We start from the raw sequence: 20,650 nt of genomic DNA on the forward strand, positions 1-20,650 counted from the left end.
CCACCATGAGATATGGTATTACAATTTCTGAGTATAAATGTCAGCTGTTGTTTTCAGATAAGAACAGAGCTCTCTTCCAGAAGATCACTTTGTGTACTCACTAATGTTGAGATGACTCTGAATAGGGCTAGGACCAAGAGAGGGAGGCTCATTGGACTCTAGCCCAGGGGTCCGGATATTGACTTTATTTGAAAAACTTTTTCTTAAACTATAAATTAACTGGAAAAAAAAATCAAACCAATGATTGAAAAGCGTCTTATTCCTAGATGAGTAGGAAACTCTGGGTGAGACACAAGGAGAAAATGTTTCCAAGGGGGCCATGGTCAAATAAAAGGTTAAAGAACACACTGAGATAGACTATGATAACAGAAGATGCAAATGCTTTTTTCATAGCTGAGTAGCTTTAATAATTTCTATGAATAAAGCAATATTGGGAAAGTTTAATGATGTACATGTATATCCACATGTACTATTCCGACCTAATAAAGTCAAATATAGATGAGTTCCAAAAAATATTTACATTTCCCATGTAAGCACACCAATATCATCCGAATCAACTTTTAAAAAAATTATATTCTCTCAATTGATTTTCATTGAATATATGTTTTTTTTATTATCATTTGGACACAATGGCGTGAAATTTAGACATTGCTTAATAGTATATTTACATGTGTGAGGGCAGAAAGCTGAAATATGTGTCAGATTCCCATAATGGGATTTAAAGGGAACATTTTTTTAAGCAAATGTATTTATTTACAAGTGCATAGAAAACTGCCCGATTCAATATTTATGAATCAAATCATGATTCAACTATTACATTATGATGGCTATATAATGTATTTACATTTTTTCCAAGTTGCGGAAGAAAAATACTTTTTTCTAAGAAGTGCATCGCTTTGAGCATAATTAGTATGCTATTAAGTCAGCGAGCAATATGACATTTGGTAGACAAAGGTAAATGTATAAAAAAGTAGCTGTTTCTCTCATAAATTTCAGTGCAATCTGCTTTAAAAAATATGAAGTTAAACCTTGTCGTTACAACAATCTTTTACATCCTGTGTATTGGACCGAAGGGAATCAGTTCTCTTGAATTTTTGTTTAGACGTGATAAAGTTTGAATATATTTTTAACTAAGAAATAACAGTATTTCTAATACACAGAATTTTCTTCATAGGTGTTCATGTTGATGCATATTCATATAATTATACAAGCCTAAACTTTTTCACTGCCACATTTATTTAAGCATGTAAATTTTAATTTAAAAAAGGAACTTAAAATTAGAAGAAAATAATTATGGGGATAGGTTATGGGAATTAAATAAAAAATATTATGAGAGTGATAACTTTTCACGATTTCATGCTCTTTCACAATATACTTTTTTCTTCCCAATATAGAAACATCCATTCATTTTTTCAGCAAAAATTATGGTATACTAACAAGTTAGGCATTGCATTCCCCTTGTTCTTCATCATACATTGAGCATTTACATTTTTACAATAATTGTCTCATATCCCATCACATTTTGTCAATGTTACTCATTACCTTCAAAAATATGATTTATACATTTTTTATAGCCATTACCTAAAAAATTCACACTGATGTACATTATGTGCATATAGTAATCACAACTCTCATCTTAGGTATCGCATTATAGTGGTACAAATTAAAAAATATTTGCACTATTTTTAATATGATGTGTAATTCCAGTTCAGAACGCACACATGACAACACACACTGAGTGTAACATTGATTCTCACTGAACTTCAGGCACAATTTCATTTGATAATTCTTATCGTTTTATAATCTTTCACTGGTTCGTATAATAACCATTCATGAATATCACTTTATTTATATTGACTATATTCAATAAATTGAGGAGAAAATACGAGATAATAAATGTTGGTGGGATGTATTATGAAAGCTGAGTAAAAATAAATGTTTCCAAATATGAGAAAATAGCAATTACCTTTTAGTTCTGATCATTTGAGTAACAGAAACAAAAATAAAAACATGAGCAAAAACAGTGGTGTAACTTGATTTGACCCACTTAAAAAAAAATGCTAGCTAACTGAATTAATTAAGTCCATTCACCACTGAAAGCACACACAAAATTCTATCTAAACTCTATCTATAAAATCAAAGCATTTAATGATATGAAGAAAAACCTTCACTGCATCCAGAAATTTATTTTCTTTCAATCTAAAAAGAGGCATACACATGACATCATTGTTGCACTGGAATGCATCAGTACTGCATCATTACACTGGAATGTAAAAATTGTTTTGAAAATTTTGACATTACGATAGACATTTAAAACAAAAGAGGAAACAGTTTCATACAGTTCAGCCTTCAAAGAGTTCTGAGGCTTCCTCAAACTGGGGCATATGCCCCCAGTCATGGTATATTCTAAAGGGGCCAAAGGTGAAAATCAAATGGAAAGAGTTAGGACAGGTGACTAATGGAGCCACAGATAGGTGTGAATGGGGGGGATTAAGGTCAGTGGCCTTGGGCACAGAAGAAAATATTGGGCCACTTAAATTAGAAAACACTGTAAAGTTGGGATTTTGCATGGGCCCCTCCAGAAGTCAGGGCACACACTCAGTGCACCTATTGTTAAATCTGCCTCTGTGCAAAGAAATAAAGCTTTTTTGTGAAATATGGTGGGGAAATTGTCACTATTTTTAGAATCCAGCAGAACTTCCCAGAAAACCAGGACCTATAAATTCATGGGCTTATCCAAGCATGGCCCGGGGAGAGGGGTCTACACGATGAGATCTGGTGCTACGCTTTTTAAGGGTTAATATGTAAAGTATTACTTCCAGCTTAGTACAGAGTTTGAGAATATCTTTTGCCTGAAAAAAGGCGGGGGGGGGGGCATGATGTTGAGAGCGCCTTGAATAAAACTCTCACTTGAGAGAAGCTCAGTGAAGTCTAGTCCAGGGTTTACCCTCACTTAAAAAAATGTTTACTTTTAATTTACTCAGAAAATCAATTCAATAACTAGATTTTTTTAGATTTTTAGTTTCTTCATCGGATGAGAAAAGAAAAAAGTAAAAACATATGGTTGAAAAACAAAATCTTTCATTCCTTAATAAGGAACATCAAGATGCCACATTGGTGCGAAATGGGATAATTTCATGTTTACTGCCGAATGTCAGCAGTGAGAGGGTTAACTAAAATAAAACAGATATTGGTATATGACTAAAAACAAAAATGTCTTGAATTACAGCTGAATTTTAGTGGTAAATATCGGTAAAAATAATATAAATTGAAAAAATTATTTTTGTAATATATCAAAGTTTTCAAATTTATATTTGAATATAAATTTTTGAAAGCCGGATTGGAATGATAAATAAACTCGAAAACAGAATAAATATAAAAGCAGATCTATAAAGAAATGTCAAATTATAGTAGAGCCTCGATTAATGCAGCCTCTATCAACTGACACACATGATTAGACCAAGATCAAGAGTCACAATTTTAGAATTGCAAGCAGCAGTCAACACCTACTTCTGAAGCTGCTTCTCATCGGAAAATCAATGAAACTCAGCGTTCTGAAACATGCCAGCATTGTGCCATGTTTCATTAGCAAAGTCACTAGTGATTGGCACTGGACGAATTCCATCAATTTGTGAAAAGAGATTTCATGAAGTCTTCATGCAACATGTAAAAAAGTATTTTAAAGACAAAAGTTGACTAGAAAAGTATGTTCTACTAATAAAGTTCCTTCTCAAACAGTGGAGAAAATGCTCATCTTGGAAGCAACAAGGGATTTCCACCTACCACTAGATATAAAAACCATTGGGTCATCATACCTATTAACTAAGATTCTCAATATCGGAAGAGACACCAGACCCATTCCCTCTGATTAATCGAGGATCTGCTATAAATTTTAGGGTTTAAATATAAGAAAGTAACCTGAATTCTGTGAAATCTCAAATTCCTACTCCAGGATTTAGGATCTTGTAGGTAGGTATACAGCTTATAAAATACATAATAAAAAACATAAATAACAATGGTTGGGCATCCCACATAGCACTGGCAAGAAATGTGATATACTCTCATTGTATATGTATAAATAAATATATATGTAAAACTATATGTATATATAATACTATATAAGAAAAAAAATGACTATCTAAGTAATAAATGTTTTAACAACAGCAAGAGCAACATATACTATACAGCAGAAATACACAGTGATATTAACCTCATAGCACATTTTTTTTTAAATTTTCTCAACATGCCTAAAATTTGTCACAAAATTTTTTTTTTGTTATACAATTGACAAGAATAACTATACAATAGTCGAAAGGATCAGAAAACAGCACATCACATATCGCGCTATTTGTGACATATAGCAGGTGATGTGCATTGCAAGATTCACAAATACACAACAAATGTAACATCAAATACATGCTGAGAAGCAACTGATTTCATGTAAACAAATAAAAATCATTCTAAAGGGTATCATTAATCTATAGCTGGTTTACAACTACCAGTTGCGTAGATATTTGATTTGCTACATAAAAAATCTGTTCAAAAATAAGATTAAGTTCCCCTTTCAGTATCAGCGAGGGTTGTTTCATTCATTTATGCTGACTATAAAGCTAACCAGTCAGGGGCATATGCAGAATCCACCTTTGGAGGAACGGGAGGCACAAAAATTTTCTTCCCAAGAAATTTCGAGTTACCACCCTTTAAAAAGCATTTAAATTAACAGAAATTGGTTAATAATGGGTATATTTTCTTTTGATATTTTTATTTTCTTTAAAAGAAATATTAATTTTCCCCTAATTTTTGGTTGGCTTGGGCCCCCCCCCCCCCCACGTATTCCTCTGACTACAGTTATGTTAAATATCAAACTGGTTCTAAATAGCCAGCAAATTAATAATTAAACTACAATTTCAACTAGAAGCTGAAACGCTAACCCCTAATGCTAGGAACCTCATACCAAAAAATATTCTAGACATTCTATTTAATTCTCTGAAATGAAATGGTATAATCACTGTCACTATCTCACAGAACTTGAGCATGAGTACTTTATAAGGTTCTCTTCTAATTGAGCAAGTGTTATGAATGAATTAATAGGGTTACCAGATCAATATGACAAAACCAGAACATCCAGTCAATTCTTTCCAAACATCACAAGCTTAAGCTAAATATTACATATTTATGACCAAATTCTACAGGGTGGGCACAGGGTGGCATGACACATTTTGAAAATTAATAACAAAAAAAATCAACCAGTTAACATAAAAAAGTGTGGTTTAAACTAAAATACTTACAATGGTGTAGAATTTTTTATGGGCAAGAAAAAAGTTCAAAATTTCACTCACAGATGGCACTATACCAAGAAAAATCTACATAACTCAAAATGAAATATAAATAGTGTAGATAGCACAACAGATCAATCAGAAATTTCCCATTGATTAGATTAGATGTTGTGTGTGTGTGGTCTCCAGAATTGATTCCCCTCCCCTGATTTAATCTTGTGGGAGATATGTCATAGACAAAGTATGCTCATGTGTAACTAACATCAAGAACTGAAAACAAGAATCACAAAAGTGATCACGACTTCTTTCACTATCTATGTTAGCACAGATATGCAGGTTAAAATTTAATGTTGTTTAGACGCAGTCCAAGCTGCAAAGAACAGCTATTTAGCAGTTTCATGTGACACAAATGATAATAAACATTAATCATGCACTGTTTGTGTCACATTTTATATGTTAATTCGAGTTCTTTGTGAAACAATATCATCTGTAAGTGTATAAAGTTTTGAAATTTTGTTTTAAATTTATCCAAAAAACTTCTGAACCATGATGAGTATGTATTGGCATAAAGTGCAAACCATATTTTATGTCAATCGATTGTTTAAATTAATTTTTAAAATGTGGCATGGATTTTTCACCCACCCAGTATTACATTCTCCCAGGACAGGTCTTTCAAACCATGAAATCTGGTCACTTTATAAATAAGGATGATGATTATAATTCCTGAGAAAACATCCTTGGTATTAAACTAAAGTGACTTATGAGTATGATTTACAGTGTTAACTATTTTAATGCGGAAATATTGTAATATTGTATTACTCTGTGATCAAGATGCTCATGAACTGTTTTGAAATAGGCTCAAAAGGTGTATTGATTGAGTCAGAAGTAGTGATAGATAGATTTTGTGGTTCCATATGAAATTGATCGAGTCCATCAGTAAGTTTAATAAAAAATGATGACATCCTGTCTTGAAGCCCATCAAAATTAACTTGCCTACCACACTATGATATGACACTATCAGAATGATCAGAATGTCTACATAGTTCTTACTTAAATGCATCACAATAAATCACTTGTGACCAAAATTCACAGCACAACTAATCAAGCTGCTACTTCTATGAAGAAGGATTTCCTTCATAACACACAAAACACATTTGTATTATTCATTAAGCACATGGAACAAAGATAATAAAACAGGACTATGAGAAAAATGCACAAATTATTCGGCAGATAACACAGTATCACTTCTCATTCAACATATAAGAAAAAGTACTTCCACAGCTGAGCAAAAAACTTGAGTGAATGTCAATGTGTATGTATATATGAATGATATATGTGTGCTGAAAATATCGAAGGAATACATACATTGTACAAATATGAAAATACAAAGTTGCTCTGTTTTGCTAATGATGGTTCGGTGTCAGGTACATGAAAACGCATGATGATTACAGAAGAGTAATATATAGCTTGACTTATCTTAGATCTAATATACATACATCAGTACATGCAATAGATTCAATATCTATTCATTAAAAAAAATTCCATAAATATACAGATTTATAATCCACTGGCCAAATTTGTTTATCATGTTTCTTACTATTGTATTTTGCAATATAACAGATCAATCAATTATATCCACCTGCATAGATCATCAGATTTATTAATTTTTTTTGCAGACAAACAATTTTGTTGAACAGTAAAATCATTCACCCAACTGTTAGAAAAGATAATAAATCGAAACTATTTTGTAGATTTTGCTCATGAATGGAAAGTAAAAAAATCATCACCAGTCATACATACACCATCAGAATTGGAAAAAAAACTCTAATATGCATTAGGTATATGAATGGGTATCTTTTACTCCAAAATTAAAAAAAAAAAAAATTAGCAGTTTAGAATTAGTGAATTCAAATGATTGAATCCACATGGCAAATGTCACTTAAGAGAGTTTTTACATACAACATAAATACTAGTACATTGGTTCCCAAACATTTTACATCACTGAACACTTTTGGAAAAAAATTCATCGCAGAGTGAATTTTTTGACCAAACTTATAAGATTTTAATATACCAAAGTGATACATAATTAGACATAGACAATGGTATGCAAATCCTATAGGCCTACTCATACACAACTGCACATGTGGAGAGCGTTTGCATACCATGAGTACTACAAAGAGTGTTCGAAAATAATAAAACTACAAATTATTTCAGACTTAAAGTTGCATATGAAAAATTACCAGCTTAAATTCAGTTGTTTTATCTTTGCACACTAATAACTGAGGTAAACATAAAAATAAAATATTTAATGTGGCTCATAGTAGAAAAAATGTAAAGTAGTTTATTCAATACAAATGCATTGAGGTTGAAAAAAAAAATGACGCTCAATCACAAATCTGTTTATGCAGCACCAAGAAATTTTTGACAGAACACAGTTTGGGAACCACATTTCTTATTAAGAGAAAAAGAATTGCTTCAAATAATACTTATTTACAGGACGCATATATCTGTTATAGGTTGTAATTTTCATGTAGCTACCCTGTAAAATTATGCATCTTTATCAGGGCTAATACAAAGATAAAAATGCAGATTGCAAAACTTTTTTTTTGCTACATCCTCCAGTAACCAAAAATAATTTTTACAAGGTGCATGCATGGTTCAGTAGTGGTATCTTTGTCTCTGCTCAACGCATTCCTTTAAAACTTGAGAACCGTCACCTTTCAGAACATAACATTTCAGTTATTCTACAACCAGCTGATTATCCTATCATATTCCCCCTTTTTTTCAAATAAAGAATTTTTTTAAGGGGCAACACTTAACAAGTTCCGAAGCAGTGCATCTGACAGAGACATTGAAGGACATGGCAAAAAATACTTGCACAACATGTATTTTCATCTTTGTTTAAACACTGGCAAAAAACGTACAAGTTATACATGATCGCTATTTCCAGAGAAATTTCCACATGAACAAGAATTTTCGATAGCTCTTTCTTTTTCAATGGAAAAGAGTTTTGAAACTTTTCTGAATGTACTAGTATATAAATACATATAATACAATTTTTTTTTGACATTTAGACAAACATTTACACAAACGTGTGTTCACAACTAATCCCTATAATAATGAAAATAAATGATACCATTAAAAACAAATGCAAGGAATCTTTACACTGGTCAAATTCAGAATGCAACGGACAAAGCTTTTTATGGGTGAGAAGACTGCATGTTAAAAACCTGGTTAGTCAAGTAATAGTAAAGGGTCATGAGCATTTTCTACATCAAGTAAAATAATTGAAATCGAATAAATTTTATGACTAATGAAATTAGAAAACAGATCCTTTAGTCAACTTCAATCATTACCATCACAGGCTTTCCCGAATTTTTTTTGGCATCACAGTCTTAAAAAAAAAATTTGCCTATTGTAAGTATTCTCATCTAAATGCACGATTCAATTAACCCAAATAAACATGTATTCATATTGTGACCGGTGACTCTCTACAGTCAACTTAAATCGAATAAAGATAACAGAGTATAGTCACTCTGCTGAGAGACTAAAAATTCCTGACATACAATAAAAAACTATCCTTGATAACAAGCATTTGTGTCCATACAAAATCATGTAACAATTAATAACATGAGTCACAGTTCAAATACATGCAATTGCATGCACAAACATGTATATATACACTCATAATTTGACTAGCTAGAACTACAAGAAAAATAACCAATTTTGTATCTCTAATCTTTTGATAACTGAAATTAAAAACTTTTTTGCAATAATTATTTTAAATAAATATAATACCCTGAAGTTTAGGTATGAAATAGAATAAATATTTATACGAAAATAACATTAAGCTAATTATGCTTGCAAAATTATTTAATTTTATTATTAAAAAAAACAAACTAAAAGGCTCTGATAGAGAGATCATTGGCGAAATGCTAAAAGCAGTAATCATTTTTATGAATGCAAAAAAATTTCCAGACAGATTTATCTTGAGCATGCAGGTCTACAGCTTTTCTTCTTTTCCTTGTTTTGATTTGACAAACCTGAAGAAGACAAAATTACAAATTACAAGAACAGCCAAGAAAATGTGTCTCCAGATTCAACTTACCTTAACATACATGAGATACAAATAGAATCATTCACAACCTCATACTGATGCAATAGCAACACAGTTACATTACATGAGGCTGGGGTGTATTAGAAAATTAATGTCAGTGTAAGATTTATAGCAGTGGCTCAATGCCCTGTGATCGCAAGCATTCTCCCCAGTGAAGACAACTATCAATTTGATGTGAAAATAAAGAAGCTGTTGGACTAAAAATAGATATCTGAACCCAGTTCCTAGAGAGAAATAATTCATGTGCACCCAGTGGCACATAAGAGGTCAGAGACCGCATCTGTGTTTTCTAAAGTAAGAAAGAAGTGTTGAGAAGACTTGTCATATTTGAAATCAGTAAATGAAAATTCAATTTGCCCTTTTAATAGAATCGACAGGTTATTGTTAAATCACTCACCATGTTGACATCCTAGCTCAACTTTATGAATATGTTGTATGTATCTACTGAAATGTACCACAATGTAATAAGAAGCCACTACCAGAGAAGTGAAATTATTTTATATGTTCTAATTTGACATCCTTGCTTATCCAGGAAGATGTAAAATTGGACTGTGACTTCACGACTTTCATTATTTAAGACTGTATGGTTTGAAACAATTATTCTAGCTCAAAGAGATTAAGTAACAAAACAGATATTACTCGTATAACAACATAGTTGAGATTTATACCCAAATTAAATGTTTATCCTTCTTAAAAAATTAGAGATTACTTATATCAAAAGAATATTAGTCAGAATTGTTTATAACCCGTCAGTCAGTCAGAAAAAAAACATTGAAAATATTTGTTATACATGAACTTTGTACAAGTTTACTGACTTAATGAGCATAGATAAGCAATACAAAATTAAAGGAAAATGAAAAAACTTAATTATATGTGAAAATTCGTAATATCTGAAATTGTTATAAGCAAGTTCAACCACACAATTATCCTAGATATATAGTTAAAGTTTCTTTTCAACAATGCCAGCCAAAATTCCACTGTCTTAGGCACATATACATTTTACATCTTGATATAACATTTACTCTCTCTGACTCCAAATAAAATGTATAGCATACTGGCAAAATCACTGATTTCTCTTTTAGGAGGTCCAACTTCAAGCTCCTTCAATACTGCCTTGGTGAAGGTTAGAGCTGCCACTCTACAGAAGAAGTCATGAACATTTTCACCTGAAACAAATAGCGTTACTTTCCTATCTATCTTTTATTTATCTTAGAAAAATAAAAAGGAACTTAATGATCATTCATGCATTATATAATACAAACAAATCTCAATAATGTGATTGTGGTCAACAAATCAACTCCAACCAAAACCAATCACTATCATGATTGTATCTAAGCATTGTAATTATTTTAATTTTTTCTGTACCTCTAGTACACATTGGGGGGGGGGGGGGTGTACCCATGGTATGCTGACACGCACAGTACAAATCATGATTGCTTTCATAAACTTTTCAAAGATAAAAGATGATGATTTACGAAATGATTATCATAAATTATCTCATTCAAAATTACTAATAAAAGTAAATTTTTTTTTTAATGGCTTTATCATAACATAAAATTCTTCATGGGGGGGGGGGGGGTCTTCTCAAGGGGAAGGAAGGAACATAACTTTTATCATTTAATTGTTCACAAACTTATAAACAATAACATTTTTGATAGAAAAATGTGAGAATATATATTTGAGTCATTCTCTTTTTTTTTTGCAAAATTTATTTTCATTCTAATAATGAGAATAATCAGTTGTTTACTGGCAAAATGTACACACAGCAGATCTCAATGATATTAAGTATAGTCTCAACTTTTGTAATTTTTCTTAGACGTAATTTCTGTTTTAATTATTAAAAAAAAAAGACATAAAATCACAATTTACCACTTTTCGAAGAAACTGCCCAATACTCAGCCTTCAGTGCTAAAGCCATATTAATTGCATCTCTTTCTATCAATGCATACTTTGAAGGGCTCTAGAACAAAAAATTTCAATTTGAAATAAATGAGAAATGGACAAAAATTTGTTTTCTGTGAACTGATGGAAAATTTGTTCTTTTTGATGATATGCACATTTAAATAAATCATTTGCATTAAAATAAAATTAAAGAAACATTAAATTAAAAAAAATCATTTTCCCCTTTACCAGCATCAAAATTCATGATCATGGTTGTAACAGGAAAAAATGTCTTTTTTCGATTTAATGCAGTGGGACATTTCTATCAAAGAATTATTACTGCATTATAATAAGTCCTTATCAAAGTAGAATCTTCTGAACTTTTTTTAATGAGCTCGCAGCTCACATAAACAACTTCTCATTAATTTGGGGATCAATATTAAAAATAGTTATTTTTATTATATGTTGCGATAAATATAGGATTGACTGACTGAATATACAATGGATCCCACTTATAAGATTTTAAAAAAAAACTGTCATGAATAAACATTGTACGCGAAAACACTTTAAATGGGAAATACCAATGGAAATTAGTCAGGCTGGGATTACACTATAAAAGCTTGATAAAAGATCTTTTACAAAACTTGGAAAAAAACAACCAATAAGCCTACTGGTTGCATTTGCTTATCTGCTGTAACTTATATGCTTATCGGTTGCATTTTTCAAGTTTTACAAAAGGACTTTTACCAAACTTTTATAATGTAATCCTGACCTAAGGGTTTGAAAATAAGTTGTACTGAGTGGAAAAATGGTCTAAGCGGGATCCACTGTAATGGAATTCTCTAAGGGAGTGATGATGCTTGAGCATCCCATCATCTTTATAACAGCGGCTCCATATGAGCAGATGACAAAGCTAGTGATAGTCAATTGGTACATGCCAAAATATATGTTCTAAGTGTATGTGTTGCCCTAATATTTATATTGTCAGAATGGTCGTTTTACAAGACATGCTTCAGTGTGTGCACAAGAGAAAGAAAAAAAAGAGGAAAAATATAGGAACACAATTTTATAATTAAAATATTTTTTTATCTGAAAATTTAAGACCTACATAAAATGAGAAGAATTAACAGCAAGGTAAATAGTAAAATGTCTACAGATTTCTTCAGAATATCCTGATAATTCAAATAAACTCCTGAAAAGAAAAACTCACTGGAATGTCTAACTTTGTTCCGACCATGAAAAGCAAAGGATCACCTTCGTTATATTGCATTGTTTCTTCCAACCATTGAGGTATGGCTTGTAAAGAATACATTCTTGAGACATCAAATGTTAGCACTATGGCTGCAAGAGAAGAATTATTCATTAAAAAATACATAAGTATTACATAAAAAAAATAGTTTGATAAAAAAAAGATAGATTATTGGCAACAAGATATGTCACATAAAAAAGTTATTTCTGCCAGTTATTCTTGCCAAATCAATGAAAAATGTACATGTCTAATATTATAAAAATATTTTATAACATATTTTTCCTACCATTAAAAGAATAATTATTTCATTTATAAACTTCTCACTAGAAAGTTAACGTATATGTGAGAAGACAATTTGAGAAGTCTGGCCAGATTGTGAATGACCTTGCCAAAATATGCTTTAGACTTTGACTACTTTGCAAGTTCATTAACTGGTCAGACACTAGTTGCAATATACGTATACGATTGAAAATAACGGTCCCTTTCAGATTTGGTATACAAACTCACCATGAGCTCCTCTATAATAAGATGAAGCTATGCTCTTAAATCTTTCTTGACCGGCAGTGTCCCATCTGTGTAATAAAGGAAATAATATGTAAAAAATATTCAATGAATGAATCAGGAAAATAATGAAATTGAAAACTTTACATAACACTCTGAAGTAACTTAAGTTACAATATGGTTTCAATAATGCATAATAAGAAAAAAGTTGATGCCACAATGAACTTACAATTGAAGACTGAAAGGTGCGTTCAGGATGTCAAACCTCCGCACTTCAAAATCAACACCAAGAGTCCCTTTGTACTCCATATCATAGGTGTTGTGGCAAAACCTACATTGATAAAAAAAGAAGTTTAAAAATGTTCTTCCTAACATTTTCTCCACACATTAGATTTACATTAATTGTAGGTTTTGTTTTTCTTCAAAAAAATCTGCCCATGTTTTTTTTTTTTTGTAATTTGATTTAGTCTTTGATACTGTACATTCAAGTTTATACACAAATAAAAAAACTTTTATAATTTCTTTATTTGAAAACCAGCATAATATTGAACATAATATTGAAACAGGTGTATTAATCCACCTGAAAAAACTTTATAAAAATCTAATCCACTTGAAATCATTTTTGTGATAAATTTGTTTCAGGGTAAAAAACGCCTTTTAATATCCGAAAATGTTCAAAAATGGTTCTTTCTAAGGCTCGTCTCATATCAACATGCTATGTCTAGTCCTTGAGTGGTTTTTTAAACTTTCCCATCAATGTGTACAAGATGTCATGACATACTTTAGAGAAAAGCAACACAGGCAGTAGACAAATGTCAAACTCAGATTGAATCGTGGTCGACCTTGAAAGAGACTTGCCTTGTGCCTCCCACAACTCGTGTGGTGGAAACCAAGTGATGCTACAGGTGCAACCACTCTGTGTATGAATAGAAAATGAAGAGAAAAAAAGAAAAGAAAAAGTCAGGGGTGTTCATTCATTACCCCCTATAGTCAAACTGAGTAGGCATATGTAGACATATCTTAAGAAAAATAAAATTTGTAAGGTTATCAAAATATTTCTTTTTAATCTATGTTGCAATTATAAAACATAACTAACCTTTTCACAAGGCAGGTCTTCCCCACTGCAACATCACCAACAACTATGACTTTAGCAACTCGCATACTGTGTGTAGAAAGTTTAAATAAATAGGTTCTTTTAATTCTTCTTAAGAGAAGAAACAAAATTCTTTTCTTCAAAACAAAAATTATCATTCAAAAATATTTTAAAAGAATTTCAAATTCTCACCAACTATGAAAGTCTTTATCAACTATGGATGCCTCCCTAACTGCTGGATCAAAATCATTAGTCTCATATGGAGTGGCTGTGAACTTGTAAGGCTATATATGTTTAAAAAAAGGCATGTAAAATTTCAATTAAAAAAAAAGGGAATATATATATATTTGTTATAGAGTATTTAATTTCGTATTATGCAAGCAAAGTAACATTTCTCTCATATTTACACAGTTAAGTATTCATATAATGAAATCGCTTGGCTCTGTCAAATATTTCTTTTTTTAAACTTTTTGTTACAGAGAAACAGTTTCATTGAAATAAAAATATCAATAAAAATGTGTGTTGTGGTAAAATTTTTATTTTGGGGAAAAATTTAAAAAACTAAATATAGACCTATTAACTCCTATGTAGAGCAAGGGTGAACATATGGTCTGCAGAGCTCTCTGCTGTGGCCAGCAGATTTTAAAGGAAAAAACAGCAGCCAAATATTAAAAGGTGATTAAATTAAATAAAAACTTCAATAAAGTCGACAGCACACAAAGATAAACATAAATGAATGACCACCAGGACTCTGTCACCAGACTTATTCCGTTGCTGAGATCTCTTCCACCACAGCTTCGTGGCAGAGTCTAGAACAAAGTATGAGTACTAACAGTCTAAGTGCATATCTAGTGTTGTCTGATTTTTCAGTGCTTGCCATCTGTATTTCAAATTGTGAGTGAAGTATAATGATTGAGTATATGCACCATCGTAGGCCTGTTGCGCTCTGTGGCGAGACTTTTTAATGGAGAGATCAGCTCGCATTCACGTCTCGAAGTTGGGAACCGCAGAAACCGGACAAGTGCTAGTGTACTTAATGATATTAAGGCCAGCAGAGGCTGGTTTGAAAAATTCAAGAGACGCATTGGCAAAAATGTGCTTTTGGTATTAATTTGGTGAGTCTAGAATGAATTAATTGCATTTACATTGATTCATATGAAAATAAGTTAGTTAATAATAGTTTCGGATTTCGCCAATTGTTTTCAAATGGATTAATTATCAATGAAAACCGAGGTATCACTGTACTGAAAGGCATTCAAAAATTACCCTGTACTAGTTTTGAGAGTGGAAATACAGTGTCACAAAATAAAAAAATCTAAATTTTTATACGATCCCCTTTTTTCTAACTTCTAATTAGAAAGTTGTTGTCCTGTCTCTCCTGGGGCCAACAGAAAAAAAAATTCAATTTCTAAGTGCAATATTCACCAAGACATTTCAATTCAAAAATTGGAAAAAAGTTATGAAAAAACAGCAAAAACTAACGGGTAACACTTCTTTCCTCATCTATGCTGGAGAAACTGAGAGAGCCTCCTCTATGCTGTCTTTCCCAACTTTTCTCCGATTTTTGGACTGAAATGTTTCAGCCACTATTGCACTTAGAAACGTGAAATTTTTTTTGCTCGCCTCAGGGGAAACAGGGCAACAACTTTCTAATTGGAAGTTAGAAGGGAGGAGGACCGCGTATAAAAATTTTAATTTCTTATTTTGTGATACACTGTATATCCTACTCACTGGTTGCTTTCCAAATTTCTAAGTAGCACCTAAAGCTAATTCTAAACACTGTAGTATAACTTGGTGATCACAAGGTTCATGAAATTTATAATGTACTCTCCCCACCTTACAAAAAAATCTGGAAAGTTAGACTCCTGTTGTAGAATGTACCATACCAGTGTTTCTCAAACACAAGCTGGTACTGAGCTCTGACATTGGTCATTCAAAGCAGCGAGAGAGTCACTTGAAATTCAAAGTTTTGCATTTTCCATTTCCTTTCCAATTTCATATTCAATTAAAAATTTATGGTTTGCTATCAATAGACATTAGAATGTCTTAATCTTTCTGATATGTGTAATCAGCCATTAACATGGTTTATAACATTAATTACAAGCAATAATTTTACGTGGTTTTATTTGTTTTTTTCACTTGACATTCTGAGTCTTCCACGAAAAGAAAAATAAACTAGGCTGGGATCTTCCTGAGATTGAAAATTATTGTAAAAGATATTCCGTGTATTGCATTCCAATGTTCTACGCTGCACCATTACAGATTCAAAGCTTTAATTATGCCGAAACTATTAAATAAGGCTGTAAAGCAGATTCAGAAAACTATACAGTAAAACTTGTCTATAACAATACTGTAGAGACCTAGAAAAATATTGTTATAAACAGGCTATCATTGCAGACAGAGTTTGAGCATTTGCACATCCAATGTTTATGTACGTATAACGTGCGCATGTAATATAATGTATGTTGTGCCAACTAATTTTATTGAGATTATTAATTCCTCTTACAAATACAAGCTTATAAAATACAATTTTATTTAATTTTATGATAGTATACTCTGACAGTTAAGGTTTTTAACACACATTTAAAGTTTTATAAACTAAATTATTTTTTTAAGAACTTCAAATATCCTTTTTGATAAATTAATTCAGAATCAGATCAAATTTAAGTTGAAATGAGACAACAAAAAAGCACCAACAACACCACCCATGTGACTGGGAAGAGTAGAAAAAAGTAACGGTGGAAAAGCCACCAAAAAAGTAACGGTGGAAAAGCCACCAAAAAAATAGACAATCACAGTTCTAACTCCTGGCACAGCTGTTTGGCACCTAACTTGACTGCTGATTTCTCCATACAATCAGGATATAATGTACTACTGCTACTTTACCAGACATGCACATTGTACACATTCCTCTACAGAATTTCTAATGAATCGGCACATGCCAGAATGCGTGTTCTAATATATGTGGCCCTAACGTATTTATGTTGTCGAGTTGTGCTTGTTTCTTGTTCATGCTGCCATCTGTCTTCCATTTTCTGAAGTAAAGATGGAAATGTGTGATGTGTTAGTACCGGTGTTGTAGGTCTGCCTGCTCTCTGCTGAGTGACTTTTTCAAGGATATAATGTACTACGAGCTTTTTAAAGCCAAATTTATCGTTGTAGGCAGGTGCATCTAAAAAGTAGGCAGGTTCAAAATACATTGAGTATATAGGAATTATGCCGGAACCAAAGAAAATATGTACCACATGCATTTGGAAAAATGCTAAGGAAATTAAAAATATTTACCATATCCAAACAAAGAAAGAGATATACTCACTTTAGGAAGGCTAGTGATCATACAGTCATCATCTGCTCTTCCTCCAAACACAGTATGCAATACATCACTGGATGTTGGACGGATTTTTAGCATCTTCTGTAATTTGATTGAATAAATATTTGAGACATAGAAAAATAAAATCCCAAATAAAACGAATCAACTCAAACTAAATAATTAAGCACACAAAAATATAACTAAAATGACCCAGAAAACTAATACGTTTGATAAATTATTGTGAAATGGATCAAGAAAATTCAACATAAGAAAGTTGAGCACTATTTATGCTATAACGATTTTGCAATTTTCAAATGTGTTATATGTTAAGAAATTTAATTAGTTATATTTTTAACTGAAATAGGTTTAATTAACTCATGGGTTGTCAAGAATGACAAGTTATAACGGGATAATTCCAACAGCATTTTTCTTCATTTCTCCAATACTTCATGATTTTTTTGGTCCTTAAACTGCTCCCATTGCAAATATATAATGAGCATTACGAACTATTGAATTATTTTTTGATGATTTGTGTTTTTAAATTTAATTATTTTTCCCTTTCACATACAGAAAGATATAGCCTATTTCAGACTAGTAATAAAATTTTTATTGATTACAATGATTTGAGTTCGGAAACAATCGATTGAAATTAAAAAAATTATGCATTTATATATGTATTTACATATATATACACAAATAGTATTGTGAAACAAAAATGTATATTTATTCCATAGACTCATTATTTATACAAGAAATATCGTAATTCAACACTTTCAGTTCTCATAATTCAAATTTTTACAGTGCATACATTTTTGAAATATTTATATCTTATTATATAACATACGGTACTTGGAAAATGGTGACGAAGTATAATAATTTAATTCATAGGGCTGCCAGGAAGGATGTTACAGGACCACTAGATATTTTGTCACCCGGGACAAGCCGGCATTTTGGTGCCGCTTGTAATGTAGAAGCAGTTAAAGGGTGAATTTGGCACCCCATTCTGGTAGCACCCCGGGCATCAGACCCGCCTGCCCTCCCCCCAGTTGTGGCCCTGGAATGTTATGCCCCTTGGGGCCCAGTATGATTACCGTGTTTGTCTTGTCCTTTCCATGTGTTTTTTTTTCTGTCTTTTTATATATATTTTGTGTTTGTTTTTCGCAAAAAAAAAAAACCAACCAATTTACAAATGTTTTTACCATATTTATTGGCGATGTAGGTTAACTTCAAAATGCACATGAAATCAGCAGCTTTTTGATAGTAGAAAAAATCCTCAAAACAGGATCAACAACTTCAGGTTCTGCAAAACACAATAAAAAGTCAAATTGGTAAATATTCACATCATGATTGCGTAATATTTGTTGAGCAAGAAAATATCAATGGTACAAGAAATACAAAGGCCAGAACAGACAAAATGCCCAACGAGTTGGCTGAAAAAAGATGCCCATAAGAAATACAGATGTCAAATATGTATCGAAACTATATCAAAAATATGGCAACCCAATAAGAAACCAATAATTATGATGAAATATAAATATACTGCCAATAAAAAACTATGGTTGTCTCATCTAAGTGCACCAGCACCAGCAAAAACACAAAATAAACACAATTCTGGCAACATATATAGATACACACACAACATGTTTCGATATGTACAGATTAGTTAGAAATTTCACAAAGTGAATGTTTACAATGTGCATATACGAAAGTAGTTGTATGTAAATAGTAAGATAATAGTTACATAATTACCTATTAACGAAAGTAGTTGTATGTAAATAGTAAGATAATAGTTACATAATTACCTATTAACGAAAGTAGTTGTATGTAAATAGTAAGATAATAGTTACATAATTACCTATTATCTCATAAAAAGCAATACATAAAACAGCTATCACTAGGAGTCCGGGTATTTGTTGGGGGGAGGGGAGAGATTTTGCAGCCCTCTCCCTCCTTCCTCAAGATTACCCATGCTGCCCATCACAGAGTCTACTGTAATGCAATAATATTTTTTGACAATGGTTAATTTCACCAATAAAAAAAAGCCACCATTTGACAATAATTGTCTCACACAAATGCAACAGAAACCTTCACTGATCAGTCACGAAATTGTCACTCTCACACAATTGCCAGTAAACTGGTCACTCAGTCACTATTATGACCAGTTTACTAGCAAACAACACTAGATTGTCACTCTTGCACAACTGTCACAAAAAATAGTCACTTTGTGGCCACTTTCGTACAATCGGCTAGAAAGTAGTAGAGCGTATTGCTCAATCTTACCATTTTTTCAATGTTGAATATACATAATATACGATGGGTTAATTTGGTTGCGTCATCATTCCAATGATATTTACATGCACTATGGTAATTATTACAACATCATAACAGTAAAAAACGTTAAAAACTAACTTGCTGTTTGGCGTGATGGTGAGATGACTATGAATTCCGGGTATTTGCAATGAACGAAGTGCTGTAGTAGCGATGGTGATTAACACATGGTTGCCTGAAAAGTAATGAATAAAACTCATTATAAAATTCATTAGTTTATAAGTTTTGTATCGAGATTTGCATGCAGTCATTACTTCATTAATTTCACCAATGCAAATACCCCTTATGGGATATTGAACTCACAATTTAAAACGCTCCTGGTCAAACTCAAGGTAAACAAACAGAATGAATGCGAGTGGCAGAGTTGTTCACTTCTTTCGCAAAAGTTTTCCACGTGACGTTTATGATGAACGCATGCCATTTCCGCGATTCCCTTTGTGTTTCAGGATCATCATTTCGCGATTCTCGTGGTCTTCCCAAAGCATAATTTTCACGATTCTCTTCCCCGAATACAATTTTGATGATTGATTTCGTGGTCTCCTATTAACGTAACTTTTCGTCAGTATCGTGGTTTCCCAGAAACATCATTTTTGTCATTGGGGTCATTCAAGTATTACGTAAAGCAGGGTTTTCCTATTAGCAGGTTTCTACAGCGCGTGTAGCGTGAAAACGCTGATTCGACAAAAAAAACCTTAATTTCAAGTTTTTTACCAATCAGCGTTTTCACGCTGCACACGGCGCAAAAATTCTACTCCTAGGAAAACCCGGCTTTAGCTCTCTGCCCATGAGAATCCTAACGCATATTATTGGTGGGATCAAAGACGTACACGGAGGGGGGGGGGGGGTGTAGCATCATGCCTTCCCCCCCCACCCCCCCGACGATCAAAAATTTATT

General features: G+C 32.1%; 1 protein-coding gene across 1 annotated transcript; it reads right to left on the reverse strand.

Moving 5' to 3' along the window:
• Positions 1–4,278: 4,278 nt before the first annotated feature.
• On the reverse strand, positions 4,279–20,106 carry RabX5 (RAS oncogene family member RabX5). Its single transcript, XM_089234737.1, has 12 exons — positions 20,059–20,106; positions 19,837–19,930; positions 18,627–18,727; positions 17,434–17,529; positions 14,310–14,401; positions 14,121–14,186; positions 13,254–13,355; positions 13,031–13,095; positions 12,485–12,615; positions 11,263–11,353; positions 10,449–10,559; positions 4,279–9,319 (listed from the first exon to the last, which is right to left on the reverse strand). Exons 3-12 carry the CDS (start codon positions 18,627–18,629, stop codon positions 9,261–9,263), a joined length of 816 nt encoding a protein of 271 aa, XP_089090863.1. The 5' UTR covers positions 18,630–18,727; positions 19,837–19,930; positions 20,059–20,106; the 3' UTR covers positions 4,279–9,260.
• Between the last annotated feature and the right edge of the window lie 544 nt (positions 20,107–20,650).

Source organism: Pholcus phalangioides, unplaced genomic scaffold (genome assembly GCF_987345545.1).
Source record: "Pholcus phalangioides strain wild (caught in Gottingen) unplaced genomic scaffold, Ppha-v1.0 ptg000008l_1, whole genome shotgun sequence".
Lineage (NCBI taxonomy): Eukaryota > Metazoa > Arthropoda > Arachnida > Araneae > Pholcidae > Pholcus > Pholcus phalangioides.

Bases quoted from the DNA above. Each gene is read 5' to 3' on its own strand.
- RabX5 (XM_089234737.1), bottom strand. The intron at 13,356-14,120 runs GTTAGTTATGTT...TTATCAATGTAG, and splicing joins AAGACCTGCCTTGTGAAAAG to GTTTTGCCACAACACCTATG. The intron at 9,320-10,448 runs GTATGCTATACA...TGTCTTCTTCAG, and splicing joins AGAAATCAGTGATTTTGCCA to GTTTGTCAAATCAAAACAAG.